The sequence below is a fragment of the Salvelinus namaycush genome, chromosome 19 (assembly GCF_016432855.1).
Source record: "Salvelinus namaycush isolate Seneca chromosome 19, SaNama_1.0, whole genome shotgun sequence".
Classification (NCBI taxonomy): domain Eukaryota; kingdom Metazoa; phylum Chordata; class Actinopteri; order Salmoniformes; family Salmonidae; genus Salvelinus; species Salvelinus namaycush.
This window is the reverse complement of record NC_052325.1, coordinates 20,159,221-20,175,352: the sequence shown is the minus strand read 5'-3', so window position 1 is coordinate 20,175,352 and position 16,132 is coordinate 20,159,221. Positions and strand designations below refer to the sequence as shown.

The window sequence follows — 16,132 nt, the reverse complement described above, 5'->3', positions numbered from 1 at the left end:
TGATTAAGCAACTGGGTCCTGGACTTCCTGACGCCCCCCCCACCCCATCCCCCCAGGTGGTGAAGGTAGGAAACAACACCTCCACTTCGTTGATCCTCAACACTGGGGACCCACAAGGATGCGTGCTCAGCCCCCTCCTGTACTCCCTGTTCACCCATGACTGCGTGGCCACGCATACCTCCAACTCCATCATCAAGTTTGCAGTAGGCCTGATTACCAACAATGACGAGATAACCTACAGGGAGGAGTTGAGGTGCCTGGGAGTGTGGTGCCAGGAAAATAGCCTCTCACCCAACGTCAACAAAACAAAGGAGCTGATCGTTGATCGTGGAAACAGCAGAGGGGCACCCCCCTGTCAACATTGACGGGACCACAGTGGAAAAGGTGGAAAGCTTCAAGTTCCTCGGCGTACACATCACTTAAAAACTGAAATGGTCCACCCAAACAGACAGTGTGGTAAAGAAGGCGACACAGCACCTCTTCAACCTCAGGAGGCTGAAGAAATTTGGCTTGGCAACTTAAACCTTCACAAACCTTTACAGATGCACAATTAAGAGCATCCTGTCGGTTTGTATCACAACCTGGTACGGCAACTGCACTGCCCACAACCGCAGGGCTCTCCAGAGGCTGGTGCAGTCTGCCCAACGCATCACCGGGGCAGAAATAATATGTTTTTCATTTTAAATCTAAGAATATGATTAGAATAAGAATATGTGCCAAGTCTGGTTCAGCCTTGTGAGCAATTTCCAAATGCCGGAAGGTACCACGTTCATCTGTACAAAGAATAGTGCTTAAGTATAAACACCATGGGACCACGCAACCATCATACCGCTCAGGAATGAGACGCGTTCTGTCTCCTCGAGATTAACGTACTTTGGTGTGAAAAGTGCAAATCAATCCCAGAACAACAGCAAAGGACCTTGTGAAGATGCTGGAGGAAACAGGTACAAAAGTATCTATATCCACAGTAAAATGAGTCCTGTATTGACATAACCTAAAAGGCCGCTCAGCAAGGAGGAAGCCACTACTCCAAAACCGCCATAAAAAAGCCAGACTACGGTTTGCAACTGCACATGGGGAAGAAGATCGTTCTTTTTGGAGAAATGTTCTCTGGTCTGATGAAACAAAAATAGAACTGTTTGGCCATAATGACCATAGTTATGTTTGGAGGAAAAAGGGGAACGCTTGCAAGCCGAAGAACACCATCCCAACCGTGAAGCAAGGGGGTGGCAGCATCATGTTGTGGGGGTGCTTTGCTGCAGGAGGGACTTGTGCACTTCACAAAATAGATGGCATAATGAGGAAGTAAAATTATGTGGATATATTGAAACAAAATCTCAAGACATCAGTCAGGAAGTTAAAGCTTGGTCACAAATGGGTCTTCCAAATGGACAATGACCCCAAGCATACTACCAAAGTTGTGGCAAAATGGCTTAAGGACAACAAAGTCAAGGTATTGGAGTGGCCATCACAAAGCCCTGACCTCAATCCTATAGAAAATTTGTGGGCAGAACTGAAAAAGCGTGTGCGAGCAAGGAGGCCTACAAACCTGACTCAGTTACACCAGCTCTGTCAGGAGGAATGGGCCAAAATTCACCCAACTTATTGTGGGAAGCTTGTGGAAGGCTACCCGAAACGTTTGACCCAAGTTAAACAATTTAAAGGCAATGCTACCAAATATTGATTGAGTGTATGTAAACTTCTGACCCACTGGGAATGTTATGAAAGAAATAAAAGATTAAAGAAATCCTTCTCTCTACTATTATTGTGAAATTTCACATTCTTAAAATAAAGTGGTGATCCTAACTGACCTGAGACAGGACAGGGAATTTTTACTAGGATTAAATGTCAGGAATTGTGAAAAACTGAGTTTCAATGTATTTGGCTAAGGTGTATGTAAACATCTGACTTCAACTGTAGATATAATAGGGATGATTTACTATTGCGGACCTTTTTGATAAGTCAATCTTTCCCATCAGTAGGGTGAAACAGAATACCGGAAGCCGATCTAAGATGGTACCAAGTTCCACTTGGTGGCGCCAGAGGATTCTGTAACTGAAATCTCGAAATACCTGAGGGTCACATCAGTATGTTTATTAACATCACTGATGTGATTATATTATGCAGGTGTTTAGGTCTAAAAGTATTGGAACTCTGTGCAGACCACCAAACTCAACTTTACACTCAAGCAGGTGCTGCTTTAGTAAGCAAAACTGTGATGAATCAAACAAATGATTGCAATTGCGTTCATAGTTCATATTTGAATGTTGTGAGCTCTGATTTCTTATTCACTGTCAATTACATGTAGCTACGTAACATGAGGTAATGCTTTGTCTGTTCTGTTCTTTGTTAGCCCTTCCCAGAGGGCTGGTTCTCTTCTCAGCAGGATACTAGGCCACACCTTCCTTTCCCAGCATCCAGAGGACTACAGGATGGTGGGAACTTGGACCGGGACAGCCCATAATTGTGGGCTATTTCTATCTGTGCTGTGCACAATCTGTCGAGGGCTGCTCCTCAGGGGCCTCTTGCCGGCAGCCTCCTTAAGCCGCGGAATTTAACCCAGAACAACTCTCCAGATGTGATGGAAAACATCTGGGTAGCTGCCTGGTCGGGTCGTCTTACATACAGGCCCTTCCGGTCCACCCCTTACTATCAGTGTACCAGGAGAGCTGAAAGAGAGAGGGTGGGACAAAGGGCTTCTCTCTCAGCTCACCTGATACACTACTGATGAATAGCATCTCAGACTCAGTCATTTGATCTAATGGATGAAGTGGTAGTAGGGTTTAAAAAGTGGACGGGGCATTAAGTACTGTATGGTAGGTCTACTGTGGACGGTCAGATGTGAAAAGACAATAACAGGAGCTCTAGAGAGTTCATTAAGATTATTACTTGTGTTGTGATGGATATACTGTAATGTACAGCTAAAATGTTTGTGTGTATGCATCAATGGTTAGCGGTCGATGCCTGGTAATGCTGATGACTGGAAAACATCTGTCTTGAGAGATCATAAACTGAACTGATGAACATGCACAGTACATATGGGCACTTCCAGTTAGTGTGATGTGGAGACTCAGATTTGTCAGTGGAATTGCCCATACGCTTCCACTCTTTCAAAACCAACACAATCACAAAGTCAAAGTATTTATTGCTTTTTTTTTATTTAAAAAAATTACTTGTAAATGTGTTACATTGAATACTATTGAAACACTTGCATGTTCTTTCTGTCTTACATTAGGCACACGACAAGAATGCATACATCATTTTGCGTTTCTATTTTCATATTTTACTTCAAATATAAACAGAAGCGCGAGAGAGTTATTAACCTTGTAGCAAACTGCATTGAAATCTCAAACTGTACAGAACTGAGAAGCAACAAACATCATTCGATTTAGCACAACATCCTCCCCGTGCAAGGAAAAAAACATTCCTCAAAGTCCACCTGTGGTTTTTCTGTGAAATTACAAATAATTAAAATACCCCAGCAGGATCTATAGGAATGTGATCTAGAGCAGTTTGGCTGAGCTACAACCTCCACCACCAGAGAACCCAATTGTTTAACTTTGAAGTCAACAGTCCAAACTCCCACGAAACCTCCTGATAAAGAATATCATATTACAATAGACTTCCAAATTTCAAAGATCAGGGACATTGGCTTGTGTGTGTATAAAGTATAGTCTGTGCACAGGTAGAGTAGACAGTAAAGCGGTGATTGCTAGATTTCTGAAAAAACTTCAAGAATGTACTATATGGCCGTTATGCACTCAAAAAACAGCTGGGGCCAGTCCCAAGAAAAACACTGCATTTATTATTAGCCAGAATGGGGCTACAAAAAATGTAACTGCCTACATTGTGATGGCAAAAACAGCATAGATATTTCTGCATCACAGCAATAAGAGAACTAGCATAAGGACACTATAATTTACCCCTACATACTCTATCCATGCTGGGTCTACGTCTTAGCTTATGTATAGCTGATGTGTATGATAGTCAGTGAGTGAGTGTTTCTCTCAACAGCATGTGCTTGAGAAAACGTCTATCAGAGTGTAGAACTTAATCTTGTGTTCCGTCTGTCGACATGCTGCGTCCTTTTACTGATTTACTCAGGCCAAAGGGAGGAGGAATGCTAGAGATGGTGTAGCCTAGCGTAGGCAGCCTTCCAGGCAAATAGCTAATCTCCCTTACATTTCACACAAGAGGGCCATTGAAAACTAGCAGCCGCGTGGCTCTAAAAAGACTGACCAGCCTTAAATCTGGGAATCTAGGATAGTCATCTGGGCCCAGTTTTTCCACAAGTTATCTATTTGGATTTCGCCTATCGGCTAAGTAGAAACACATAGAAATAGAATGAATAGAACGAATGAATGATTGAATTGGAACTTCCATTCTATTCATTCAATTTCAATGCATTTCATCCTTTCCATAGGCAAAATCCAGATAAATATTTTTTTTTTTTTTTACTTTGCATAGGGTAGGCTTGGGAACCCTGGGGTTCATCTCATTTCCTGTGGTGGTTGGAAACTTCCTGACAATTCTAACAACTTCCTGTCCATCTGACCAATCACAAGCTTTCATAAGGGGCATAGGGGAGGTCCTTGTGCACCAAACCACTGAATTATTGTCTGAGTAATGACATTTATAAGGATATGGATCTACACTGTTCAATTACACATTGAAAAAGATAAGTTTAGAATAATTATTTGTACATACATGTATATTGAGTAAAGCTCAGAGAAGACATGTACTTTGAGGACAACTGAAAAGTGAGGAAATTAATATTGACAAATAACAAAAAGTAGCGTAAATTGCACAGTCATTGGGGGTGGGGCTGGAGTTTAGGTCTGATGGTGAACTGTCATGACAACCCTATCAGTGAGGTTGTGTCGTCTCTATGGCGATGATGGCACAGACACCTCCAGTAGGCGGTTGTTCTTGCGCTTGCAGGAAGCACTGGTGCCGTTCTTAGGCCCCCCCTGGATGAACTTGACACATACCTTGTCCTGCTTGAACTGAACGAGGAACCTGCCAGGGAGACAAAGAGGAAGGAGGATTAGAAACGTCCTCTGACATCACTTCCTGGGATTTAACTAGCCTGATCCTAGATATGTTTGTGAAAACATGATAAATGACTGTAGCAGTTGCCAAGACATCACAAACACATATGGGACCAAGACTTGACGAAGAGAAACAACAACAGCACTGCAATGTAAAGTCAACATGGCGACGTCTCTCTTACTCGTCTGAGATATCAATGTTGATTAGGTCCTTGTCTGCAGTGGTGGTCCCTGTGCGGTGGAGTTTGGTGATGATCTCAATAAGATGCTCACTGCTTAGCAGGAAGTCACCTTTGGCAGCTGATGCAGAGCCCTATGGGTTAAACATACAGAGAAGAGTGTTAGTAATTTCAAAGTCAATATGCCTACCCAATCTTTCCATGATTAGCATCTTACTGTTACATTAAAAGTTATAAAACAGAACTTTACTATTACAACTAGATACACAGCAGGCAAAACTAGTTGAAATGACATTAGAATCAGTTTGCAACCAGTTGATATGCAGCAAGCAAAGCAGGTTCATTTCAACCAGCTTTGCCAGCTGAATAGTTAGCTAGATGGACGTCCATGTGTAAGTGCATATGGAGTAATGCTCCCTGCCTCCATCACCTCTTTGAGCTTGAGGGCGAAGAAGCCGTCACTCTGAGTGCTGACCGACACGCTGGTGAGGTCTGGCAGCGGCACGCTGGCCTTCACCTGGCCTGTCTTCTGGTCAGCTAAGACAAAGTTGCTTTTGGTCAGCAAGAAGAGCCTTGGTGACCCCTGTAACAACGAGAGGCTAGGTTTAAAACCCTAAGAATTTGGTAACACTTTATTTTACGGTACAGAAATGATTTACTAGAAAGTGCATGGTAAAATCATAATAACAAAGTAATAACTTATAAACACCTTTATCGTAAAAATTGCATTTATTCTTGGTGATAGTGGTATAAAACAAGTAGGTAGGCTGTATCTGTAAAACATACGTTTTCCACTGTACAGTATAGTTACAGACATCCTCTTATAATATAGAATTGACTGACGAGTTTGGGCCATATGAACTGTAATACAGTCCTGTTCAGGCCTGTCAGACTGTTGACCCCCTAAGGCTTCAGTTAAAGGTGACGTAGAGACGGCAAAATCAATGTTTATTGGTCACATATAGGGCTGTAGCGGTCACAAAATTGTCAGCCGGTGATTGTTAAGCAAATAACTGGTCGGTCTCACGGTAATTTATCATTAATTAACATAAACACATTTAGCATCTCCTGGCTTCCACACATGCAAGCCATTTTAAAAAGTCTAATACATCCATATAATATAGCCTACACCATCACAATAAATCAGTTATTTATTTTAGGTCTAAAGAAGCATGATTTGAAGAAAATTTCTATTTTAGTAGAAAATAATTGCATACTCTGATTGCTCCTTATGTTAGGTCCTGATGTGGCTATGCCAAATGGCTGTGGGCTACATTAGTTCATTTAGTAGACAAGATTTACTTATAATTCCATGGTATTATTTTATAGTATGAAGACTACAATTGAACAAAGCTGAATAAAATAAATATTTCCCCCAAACGATTTGAGGGAGTCCGCACTATTCTGTTTTGAGCGGTTAACAAAGAAATAGGTACTCCTTATGCTTAATTTAGAGTTATTGATGTAACTTTAGTTGTTCTACAAACGTCGGGCTTTATGTTTTGATTTTCAATACATTGCAAGGCTGTATCACAGCCGGCCGTGATTAGGAGTCCCATAGGGCGGTGCACAATTGGCCAGGGTCGTCCGGGTTTGGCCGGTGTAGGCCGTCATTCTAAATAAGAATTTGTTCTTAACTGACTTGCCTAGTTAAATAAAGATTAATGATGATTTGAAAAAAGTTGCTTGAAAAGGCATGTTTTTGTTTTTTGCGCAGGCTGCACACTCCAATAGTCTCTCATTCACAATTTGACAAGCACTTAAAAGTGAAGACAGACATGCAACTACGTGTGCCCTTGTACAATTCCAAGGCGCATATTGAAGACATTGGAAGAACTGTCCACATTTACTTTTTGTCAGCCAACAAGATGAGTAGGCCTAACGAACAACAAAAGCACTAGCCTATGTCAATCTACAACCCCCATAGTAAAAAAGTTGATCTATTCCATTTTGTGCCAGAAAGAAATATTCCAAACATAGTCTGCGACAGTTGTGGGATGAAATCGATCCCAAATGAATACAACCACTAGCATCAAAAAACATTTTTATGCAATGTGGCTGACGCAACAGATCAGAACGGTCAGCTTAAAATGTTGGTAAACTATTAGGCTATTTCTTCACATTATAAGCGCAGCAATGCGCACATGGTACTAGGCTATAAGCGCAAATGTTCTATTAGCGGGAAAACACCATTATCAAAAGTGACCACAAATGCAATTATGCATGTAATGCTTTTACTATAAAGGTGCATTTTTATGGTGAAAATGACCTTCCCCAGAGTTGAAACTCACGCGCTGCTTATATATGTCGGTTAGGCTGTACACCCCTTGTAAAGTGGATTAATGTCTGTAAATTTTAAGACGTTTTTTTGGCCACTTTAGTTAAACATTAGTAAAACATAGGCCTATGGGGCTAGGCTACATGAGGTGAAAAAAGATTATATGATTTAGGCTATATGATTTGAAAAAGTAAAAAAACAAGGCATAGTTTATTTTATGCTGGGCATCATTCACAAGTGACAATATATAATTCACAAGTGATAAGCTAATATTGTCACCCATCAGACTATTCTTGATTTAATCTAGTCTTTACAGATACTAAATAATATATGTGACATTTGTTTTGATTTAGAAATGAACCATTATCATGCACTTGTATTGAAACAGGGGCAGCGGGAAAAAATAAGTACTCTATGCACTTAAATAGCGAATGGAGGACACTTTTCCCAGTGGTTCATTTTCATGCCAGCCAGGGAGGCAATACTCCTGTTGTAAATATAAGCAATGTGCTTAAAATTAGGAATGTTGAGAAAAATATAGTTGGCATAGACTATAGAAAGCTGATGGGATCCTTGTATTTTTCTTAACAGCCATCACTTGGTTTTCTCCCGCAATTGCATAGCCTATAGAAAATGTTGTGCAACATATGATTACATTTTTTAATACATTTGCATTGATGTCAGAGTGATTATAGAGACAAGAGTGCAGAGTACCAGGTAGTTAGCAAGTTTGGTAGGCTATTAATGACCAGCACCAGGAGTAGCCTAATTACCGTGACTAAACGGTCATGTGAAATTTGACTGCCTTCATGACAGCCGGTGTGGCGGTAATACGGTTACCACAACAGCCCTAGTCACATACACAGTTTTGCAGAGGTTATCGCAGCTGCAGCGAAATGCTTATGTCTCTTGCTCCAACAATGCAGCAATATCAATACACACAATCCAAAAAAGTACCGGAGCGCCAAGTCTAGGACCAAAAGGCTCCTTAATACCTTCTACCTCCAAGCCATAAGACTGCTGAACAATTCATAAAATGGCCACCGGATTATTACATTGACCCCCTCCTCCCATTTGGTTTTGTACACCGCTGCTACTCGCTGTTTATTATCTATGCATAGTCACTTCACCCCTACCTACATGTACAAATTACCTCTAACCTGTACCCCTGCACACTGACTCGGTACAGGTACCCCCTGTATATAGCCTCGTTATTGTTATGTTATTGTGTTAATTTTTATTCTTATTTTTTACCTTAGTCTACTTGGTAAATATTTTCTTAACTCTTTTTGAACTGCACTGTTGGTTAAGGGCTTGTAAGTAAGCATTTTACGGTAATGTCTACACTTGTTGTATTCAGCGCATGTGACAAAGTTTGATTTGATTAACAAAAGAACAAGAAAATAAGCCCTTACACTCGTGGGAATTGGCCTATATGCATAGGTCTAAATTGAAATGTTTGTTACTGAAGAAATATGGAAAGCATATGCATAACCATGGTAGAAAATGAAAGGGAACAGTTAAGAGATGGGAAAATATTTAAAGGTGACAACAGTTCATCTGTCAAGACTGAATCCTAACATTACACTGCTGATTTTATGTTCATTTTACATTTACTGTACTCAATGCACTTGTTGATAATGAAATCTGAAAATACATTCAGTAACATAAGAATATTCTTGAAAAATTTGGGGTGTGCGCAACATAAGACAACAATGAATGGTTTAAGTGAGAGAACTAACTGGTGTTTCCAAGTGGCCACAACTCTACAAAGTGTGCACAGTTCCAAAGTAATTTCAATGCACTTGTATGACTCAAAGAAGAGTCTTCAACTATAGGTTGCTCTTCTGAGCTCTCCTAGCTGTGCTGTTGAGGAACTAGAGCAAGCACACTTGTAGTTTTCTATTTGTCACGCACGGCATTCAAGTTCAGAACGGCTGTCAGTCGAAATCAATACAGAGCTGTGAAGAAGAAACCCTGAGCTCTGACACATATAGAATCTTACTGCACAGTCAATGCATTCCAATTTATGCACTCACCAGTTTCCAAATCTGTCATTTTCAACCCGTATATGGGCATGAGTGTAAGGGCTACGACACAACAGAATGAGCAATATCAGAAAGAGCAATGAGTCCAGAATAAAAATATACACTCAGTGGCCAGTTTATTATGTACAGCCATCTATTATTGGGCCGGACCCCACTTTGCCTCCAGAACAGACAGAATTCCTTGGGGCATGGATTCTACATGGTGTGGCGTTCAAACGTTACTCAATTGGTATCAAGGGAGCTAGTGTGTGCCAGGAAAACAATCCCCACACCATTTACACCAGGCAGGATGGGGCCATGGACTCATGCTGCTTACGCAAAATCCTGGTTCTGCCATCAGCTTGACGGAACAGGAACTGGGATTCGTCGGACCAGGTGATGTTTTTCTACTCCTTAATTGTCCAGTGTTGGTGATCGCGTGCTCACTGGAGCCGCTTCTTCTTGTTTTTAGCTGATAGGAGTGGAACCCGGTGTGGTCGTCTGCTACAATAGCCCATCCTTGACATGTACTGATGAGTTATGAGTTCCGAGATGCCGTTCTGCGCCGTTATTTGGCTGTTACCTTGCATGATTCTTGCCATTCTCCTTCAACCTCTCATTAATGAGCTGTTTTCGCCCACAGGACGGCCGCTGACTGAACATTTTTGGTTTGTCGCACCATTCTCTGTAAACCCGAGACACTGTCGTGCGTGAAATGCCAAGGATGCCAGCAGTTTCGGAGATACTGGAACTGACGTGCCTGGCACCGACGATCATACCACGCTCAAAGTCGCTTAGGTCAATCATTTTGCCCACGTTCAATCAAACAGTAATTTAATGCCTTGATGTCTGTCTGCCTGCTTCATATAACAAGCCACGGCCACATGACTCACTGTCTGTAGGAGCAAGCCATTTTCATTAACGGGGTGGGGAACCTAATAAACATGCCACTGAGTGTAGTGTGTATATGAATATTGTGTATAGACAGTATTTGAATAGCAAATGTACTGTTTGTACAGCAGTAGTCATGGCTAGAATACAGTACATACACATGCAGTGCCCTCGTAAAGCATTCATACCCCTTGACTTATTCTACATTGTATTACAGCCGTAATTCAAAATGGATTAAACATATATTTTTCTCTAACCCATCTCCACACAATACCTCATATTAATGGCAATGTGAGAACATGTTTTTAGAAATGTTTGCACATTTAAAAAAAATTAAATACAGAAAGATCTAATTTACATACGTTTTCACGCAAGCTAATACTTTGTAGAAGCCCCTTTGACAGCGGTTACAGCTCTGAGTCTTAATGTGAAAGTTTCTAAGAGCTTTCCACACCTGGATTGTGCAACATTTGCCTATTATACTTTTAAATTCTTAAAGCTCTGTCAAATTGGTTGTTGATCATTGCTAGACAACCATTTTCAGGTCTTGCCATAGATTTAGATTTGATTTAAGTCAAAACTGTAACTCGGCCAATCAGAAACATTCACTGATGGTAAGCAACTCCAGTGTAGATTTGGCCTTGTGTTTAAGGTTATTGTCCTGCTGAAAGGGGATTTCATTTCCTAGTGGCTGGTGGAAAGCAGATAACCAGGTTTGACTCTGGGATTTTGACTGTGCTTAGCTCCATTCACTTTATTTTTCATCTCGAAAAACTCCCCAGTCCTTAACGATTACAAGCATACCCTTAACATGATGCAGCCACCACTATACTTGAAAATATAGAGAGTGGTACTCAGTAATGTGTTGTTTTGGATTTGCCCCAAACATAACACTTCATATTGCCACATGTAACCTCAGCAAAAAAAGAAATGTCCTCTCACTGCGTTTATTTTCAGCGAACTTAACATGTACAAATATTTGTATGAACATAAGATTCAACAACTGAGACATAAACTGAACAAGTTCCACAGACATGTGACTAACAGAAATGGAATAATGTGCCCCTGAACAAAGGGGGTGTGCAACCAGCTGCATTAAATACTGCAGTGCATCTCCACTTCATGGACTGCACCAAGTTTGACAGTTCTTGCAGTGAGATGTTACCCCACTCTTCCACCAAGGCACCTGCAAGTTCCTGGACATTTCTGGGGGGAATGGCCCTAGCCCTCACCCTCCGATCCAACAGGTCCCAGATGTGCTCAATGGGATTGAGATCCGGGCTCTTCGCTGGCCTTGGCAGAACACTGACATTCCTGTCTTGCAGGAAATCATGCACAGAACGAGCAGTATGGCTCGTGGCATTGTCATGCTGGAGGGTCATGTAAGGCTGAGCCTGCAGGAAGGGTACCACATGATGTCTTCCCTGTAACGGACAGCGTTGAGATTGCCTGCAATGACAACAAGCTCAGTCCGATGATGTTGTGACACACCGCCCCAGACCATGACGGACCCTCCACCTCCAAAATTGATCCCTCTCCAGAGTACAGGCCTCGGTGTAACGCTCATTCCTTCAACGATAAACACGAATCCGACCATCACCCCTGGTGAGACAAAACCACGACTCGTCAGTGAAGAGCACTTTTTGCCAATCCTGTCTGGTCCAGCGACGGTGGGTTTGTGCTCATAGGCGAAGTTGTTGCCGGTGATGTCTGGTGAGGACCTGCCTTACAACAGGCCTACAAGCCCTCAGTCCAGCCTCTCTCAGCCTATTGCTGACAGTCTGAGCACTGATGGAGAGATTGTGCATTTCTGGTGTAACTCGGGCAGTTGTTGCCATCCTGTACCTGTCCCTCAGATGTGATGTTCGGATGTACCGATCCTGTGCAGATGTTGTTACACGTGGTCTGCCACTGCAAGGACGATCAGCTGATGAGCAATGTACCGACATTGCAATTTATTGCCCTGGCCACATCTGCAGTCCTCATGCCTCCTTGCAGCATGCCTAAGGCACGTTCACGCAGGGACCCTGGGCATCTTTCTTTTGGTGTTTTGTCAGTAGAACGGCCTCTTTAGTGTCCTCCGTTTCCATAACTGTGACCTTAATTGCCTACCGTCTGTAAGCTGTTAGTGTCTTAACGACCGTTCCACAGGTGCATGTTCATTAATAGTTTATGGTTCATTGAACAAGAATGGGAAACTGTGTTTAAACCCTTTACAATGAGGATCTGTGAAGTAATTTGGATTTTTACAAATTATCTTTGAAAGACATTGTCCTGAAAAAAGGACGTTTCTTTTTTTGCTGAGTTTATTTGCAGTATTACTTTAGTTTATTTCCTTGTTGCAAACAGGATGCATGTTTTAGAATATTTTTATTCCGTACAGGCTTCCTTCCTTTCACTCTGCTAGTATTGTGTAGTAACTTCAATGTTGTTGAGCCATCCTCTGTTTTCTCCTATCATAGCCATTAAACTCTAACTGTTTTAAAGTCATCATTGGCCTCATCGTGAAATCCCTGAGCGGTTTCCTTCCTCTCCGGCAACTGAGTTAGGAAGGACGCCTGTATCTTTGTAGCGACTGGGGGTATTGATACACCATCCAAAACTGTAATTAATAACTTCACCATGCTCAAAAGGATATTCAATTATTTATTTATTTAACCATCTACCAATAGGTGCCTTTGTGAGGCAATGGAAAACCTCCCTGGTCTTTGTGGTTGAATCTGTGGTTGAAATGCACTGCTTGACTGAGGGACTTTACAGGTAATTGCATGTGTGGGGTACAGAAATTAGGTAGTCATTCAAAAATCATGCAACTTGTTTACCCCTGAACTTGTTCAGGCTTGCCATAAAAAAGGGGTTGAATACTTATTGACGCAAGAGATTACAGCTTTTCAATTCTAATTTAAATAAAAAACATAATTCCACTGACATAATGAGGTATTGTGTGTAGGCCAGTGAGAAAAAATATACATTTTGTCCATTTTAAATTCAGAATAACACAACAAAATGTGGAAAAAGTCAAGTAGTGCGAATACTTTCTGAAGGCTCTGTATAAAGTGGGTAAAACAGTATGTACACATTTAGGGAAAGGGGGATACCTAGTCAGTTGTCCAACAATGTATTCAACTGATTATTAAAGTGACCAGTGTTCAATGACTATGTACATAGGGCAACAGTATTGAATTTGTCGATCTGATTTTGCAGAGGTAAGGTACTTGTCGATCTGGTTTTGCTGAGGTAAGGTACTTTGAGAAAGGTACTTGCCTTGCCGTTGGCCCGGTTTATCTTGTTCACCACGTCAGCCAGTAGCACCTTCTCCTCCACGGCACTGTTCAGCTTCTGGTACTTAGGGTTCTTATGGATCTCTAGATAGTCTCCTTTGAAAGGCTGGCTCACACTGAAATAATAATAATGCATGCATTTTATATAGCACTTTCCATGGACCGAAGGACGCAACAGAGAGGAACCCGCAACAATGCATAGACTATACTCATTTTTGCCAGATTTCTTTTGCCAGATTCATTGCTTGGAACATTAGCTTACAACATAAGCGTTACATCAAACATTATGTAATGTATTAATAAAAAATGACGATATGATATACCTGCTAGGGTACAGAGCCTTTTTGTCCTTGAAGATCTCACTGGCCTCCAGTTTCTCCTCGTACACAGCCTTCTTCTCCTCTGTGAACTGGCCCCGGTGCTTCTTGCACTGATCATTCAAAATACACATAAATCACTGGGAAGTTTGTTATATTGATGTCCCCCGTACTGTAAACTATAAAGCCAGAGTGCAACACTGGTTATACATCCGTACAACCAGTTTACAACCAGGTTGTAATCTGGTTATAATGGCATCATATTGACCAGATTTGCACGCTGGGTAGTGTCTTATACTACTTGACTCTTGTGATGACCACTTGAAAGAACTGCCAAAGATAATAACTAACTGACCCTCCAGAGGTGGAAGATCCTCCTGAGCTCAGTGTGAGCTCCCTCCAGGAAGCTGTAAGGCTGGGCCGACCAGGTGTTGTCTATGGGTGACATGGAGGGCACGGTAGTCTTCAGACCCAGGAAGTACTTCTGCATCTGAAGGGAGACCGGCATATATTCAATACCTTCCATTCAGACTTGGATTACTGTTAAAATTCAGGAACATATAGAACCGGTTTCCCAGGCAAAGATTAAGCCCCGTCCGGGAAATATGTTCAATGGAGATTCTCAATTTAAGTGGCTTTTTAATGCAGGATTAGGCTTAATCTGTGTCTGGGAAACCGTCCCCTTAGTGATTCAAACAAACACTGTCCGTCAGTGCTTATAAGGGATGGACAGCTCCTTCATGCTAGCCTGGTCAGATCTGATTGTGTCGTCGGACCAGCTTACATTCACGCTCCCACTTACAATTCTCTGGATGATAAAGCAGTAGATTTTCTTGCCAGCGTTGGCCCTAAAGAACTTCCTGTACTCCCGGCGAACCTATAACCAAGGAGACAACTGATCATCACCATAGTGATCTGATTTGAGGCATGACATCACAACAACACTGATTGACATGACACTAGAACAGGGCTCTCCAACACTATTCCTGGGGAGATGTCCTCCTGTAGGTTCACTCCAACCCTAGTTTTAATTAAACCAATGAATCTTATCAAGGGTTGTAGAAGAAATCTACAGTAAGGAAGCTCTCCACGAACAGGGTTGGAGAACCCTGCACTAGAACAACAGGCAGATGTGGTTCGTTAAACAATGAACCCAACGTACAAAGTCATAAAATATTATATGTAAACTGTTGAGCACTCAACTCAACTTTAATCATAATGGGATTTTCTCCCAAATGTTTTTGCTGAAAATTAGATGTTACATAATAAATTGATGAGGTCAATTTAAATCACACTGATTGGAGTCAGTTAATCGTTAACAGGTTCTGAGAGCTGTTCTGTGATGTGCAAAGGTGACGTGCACATTGTGCAGTCAATTAATGAGAGGATTGGGGTCAATCAGACTACAATAATACTGGTGAAAAGGACGAGATAATGGAGTAGATATAGCATCAGACAAAGAGGAAGAAGGAGAAGAAGGAGCGGCTGGGCAGGGCAAAGAAGGAGCGGCTGGGCAGGGCAGGGAGTGGCTGGCGGGTAGGAGGGAGTGGCTGGAGAGTAGGAGGGAGTGGCTGGAGGGAGTGGCTGGAGGGTAGGAGGGAGTTGCTGGAGGGTAGGTATACCTGGAGTCCCCGCCAGTAGGCCCAAATGACGGCGACGGCGTGCTTACGCCTGGCCTCCTCCTTCAGGCACCTTAGCTCCCTGCGTGCCTGTCAGGAAGAAGGAAAGAAAGAGAGGGAAGAAAATAGTTAAAATATGGGAATAATAAGAGACTGATATGGAGGAGGGGATACTGCCTTGTGTGGGGACACACATCACACAAGAGCCCAGTCTAGTTAACAAGAGCCTGAAGATAATTTAACCCACTATGGGAAGAATGCAATTATCATGAAATAGACATTTAATAATATTGTAGTCTATGTACTGTACATCTATTTTGGCAATAACTTTTTTGATTGAAACAGATGGCTGTGTTGGGCATGAGCAAAGTACAAAGTTCACAAGTCAGTCAGCAGGTTTCTCTAAGGTTCTATACACTGCACTGCACACTGAAAAAAAAATAATCACTGTAAGCCTCAAGGAATCAGCAAGCAAAGAGTCGCAGCATG

At 42.0% G+C, this 16,132-nt stretch overlaps 1 protein-coding gene across 1 annotated transcript in view; it reads right to left on the bottom strand.

Annotated features, from left to right (window-relative positions):
• Positions 1 to 3,128: 3,128 nt before the first annotated feature.
• The window catches only part of LOC120063929 (unconventional myosin-Ib-like), a 123,242-nt gene continuing 110,238 nt past the window's right edge, over positions 3,129 to 16,132 (bottom strand). The window contains exons 22-29 of the mRNA XM_039014239.1: positions 15,647 to 15,733; positions 14,827 to 14,901; positions 14,380 to 14,514; positions 14,031 to 14,137; positions 13,691 to 13,823; positions 5,661 to 5,813; positions 5,234 to 5,364; positions 3,129 to 5,019 (exon numbers count right to left, since the gene is read on the bottom strand). Of these exons, the coding sequence (XP_038870167.1) occupies positions 4,887 to 5,019; positions 5,234 to 5,364; positions 5,661 to 5,813; positions 13,691 to 13,823; positions 14,031 to 14,137; positions 14,380 to 14,514; positions 14,827 to 14,901; positions 15,647 to 15,733 (954 nt within the window). The 3' untranslated portion in view covers positions 3,129 to 4,886. The remainder of the gene's footprint in view (positions 5,020 to 5,233; positions 5,365 to 5,660; positions 5,814 to 13,690; positions 13,824 to 14,030; positions 14,138 to 14,379; positions 14,515 to 14,826; positions 14,902 to 15,646; positions 15,734 to 16,132) is intronic.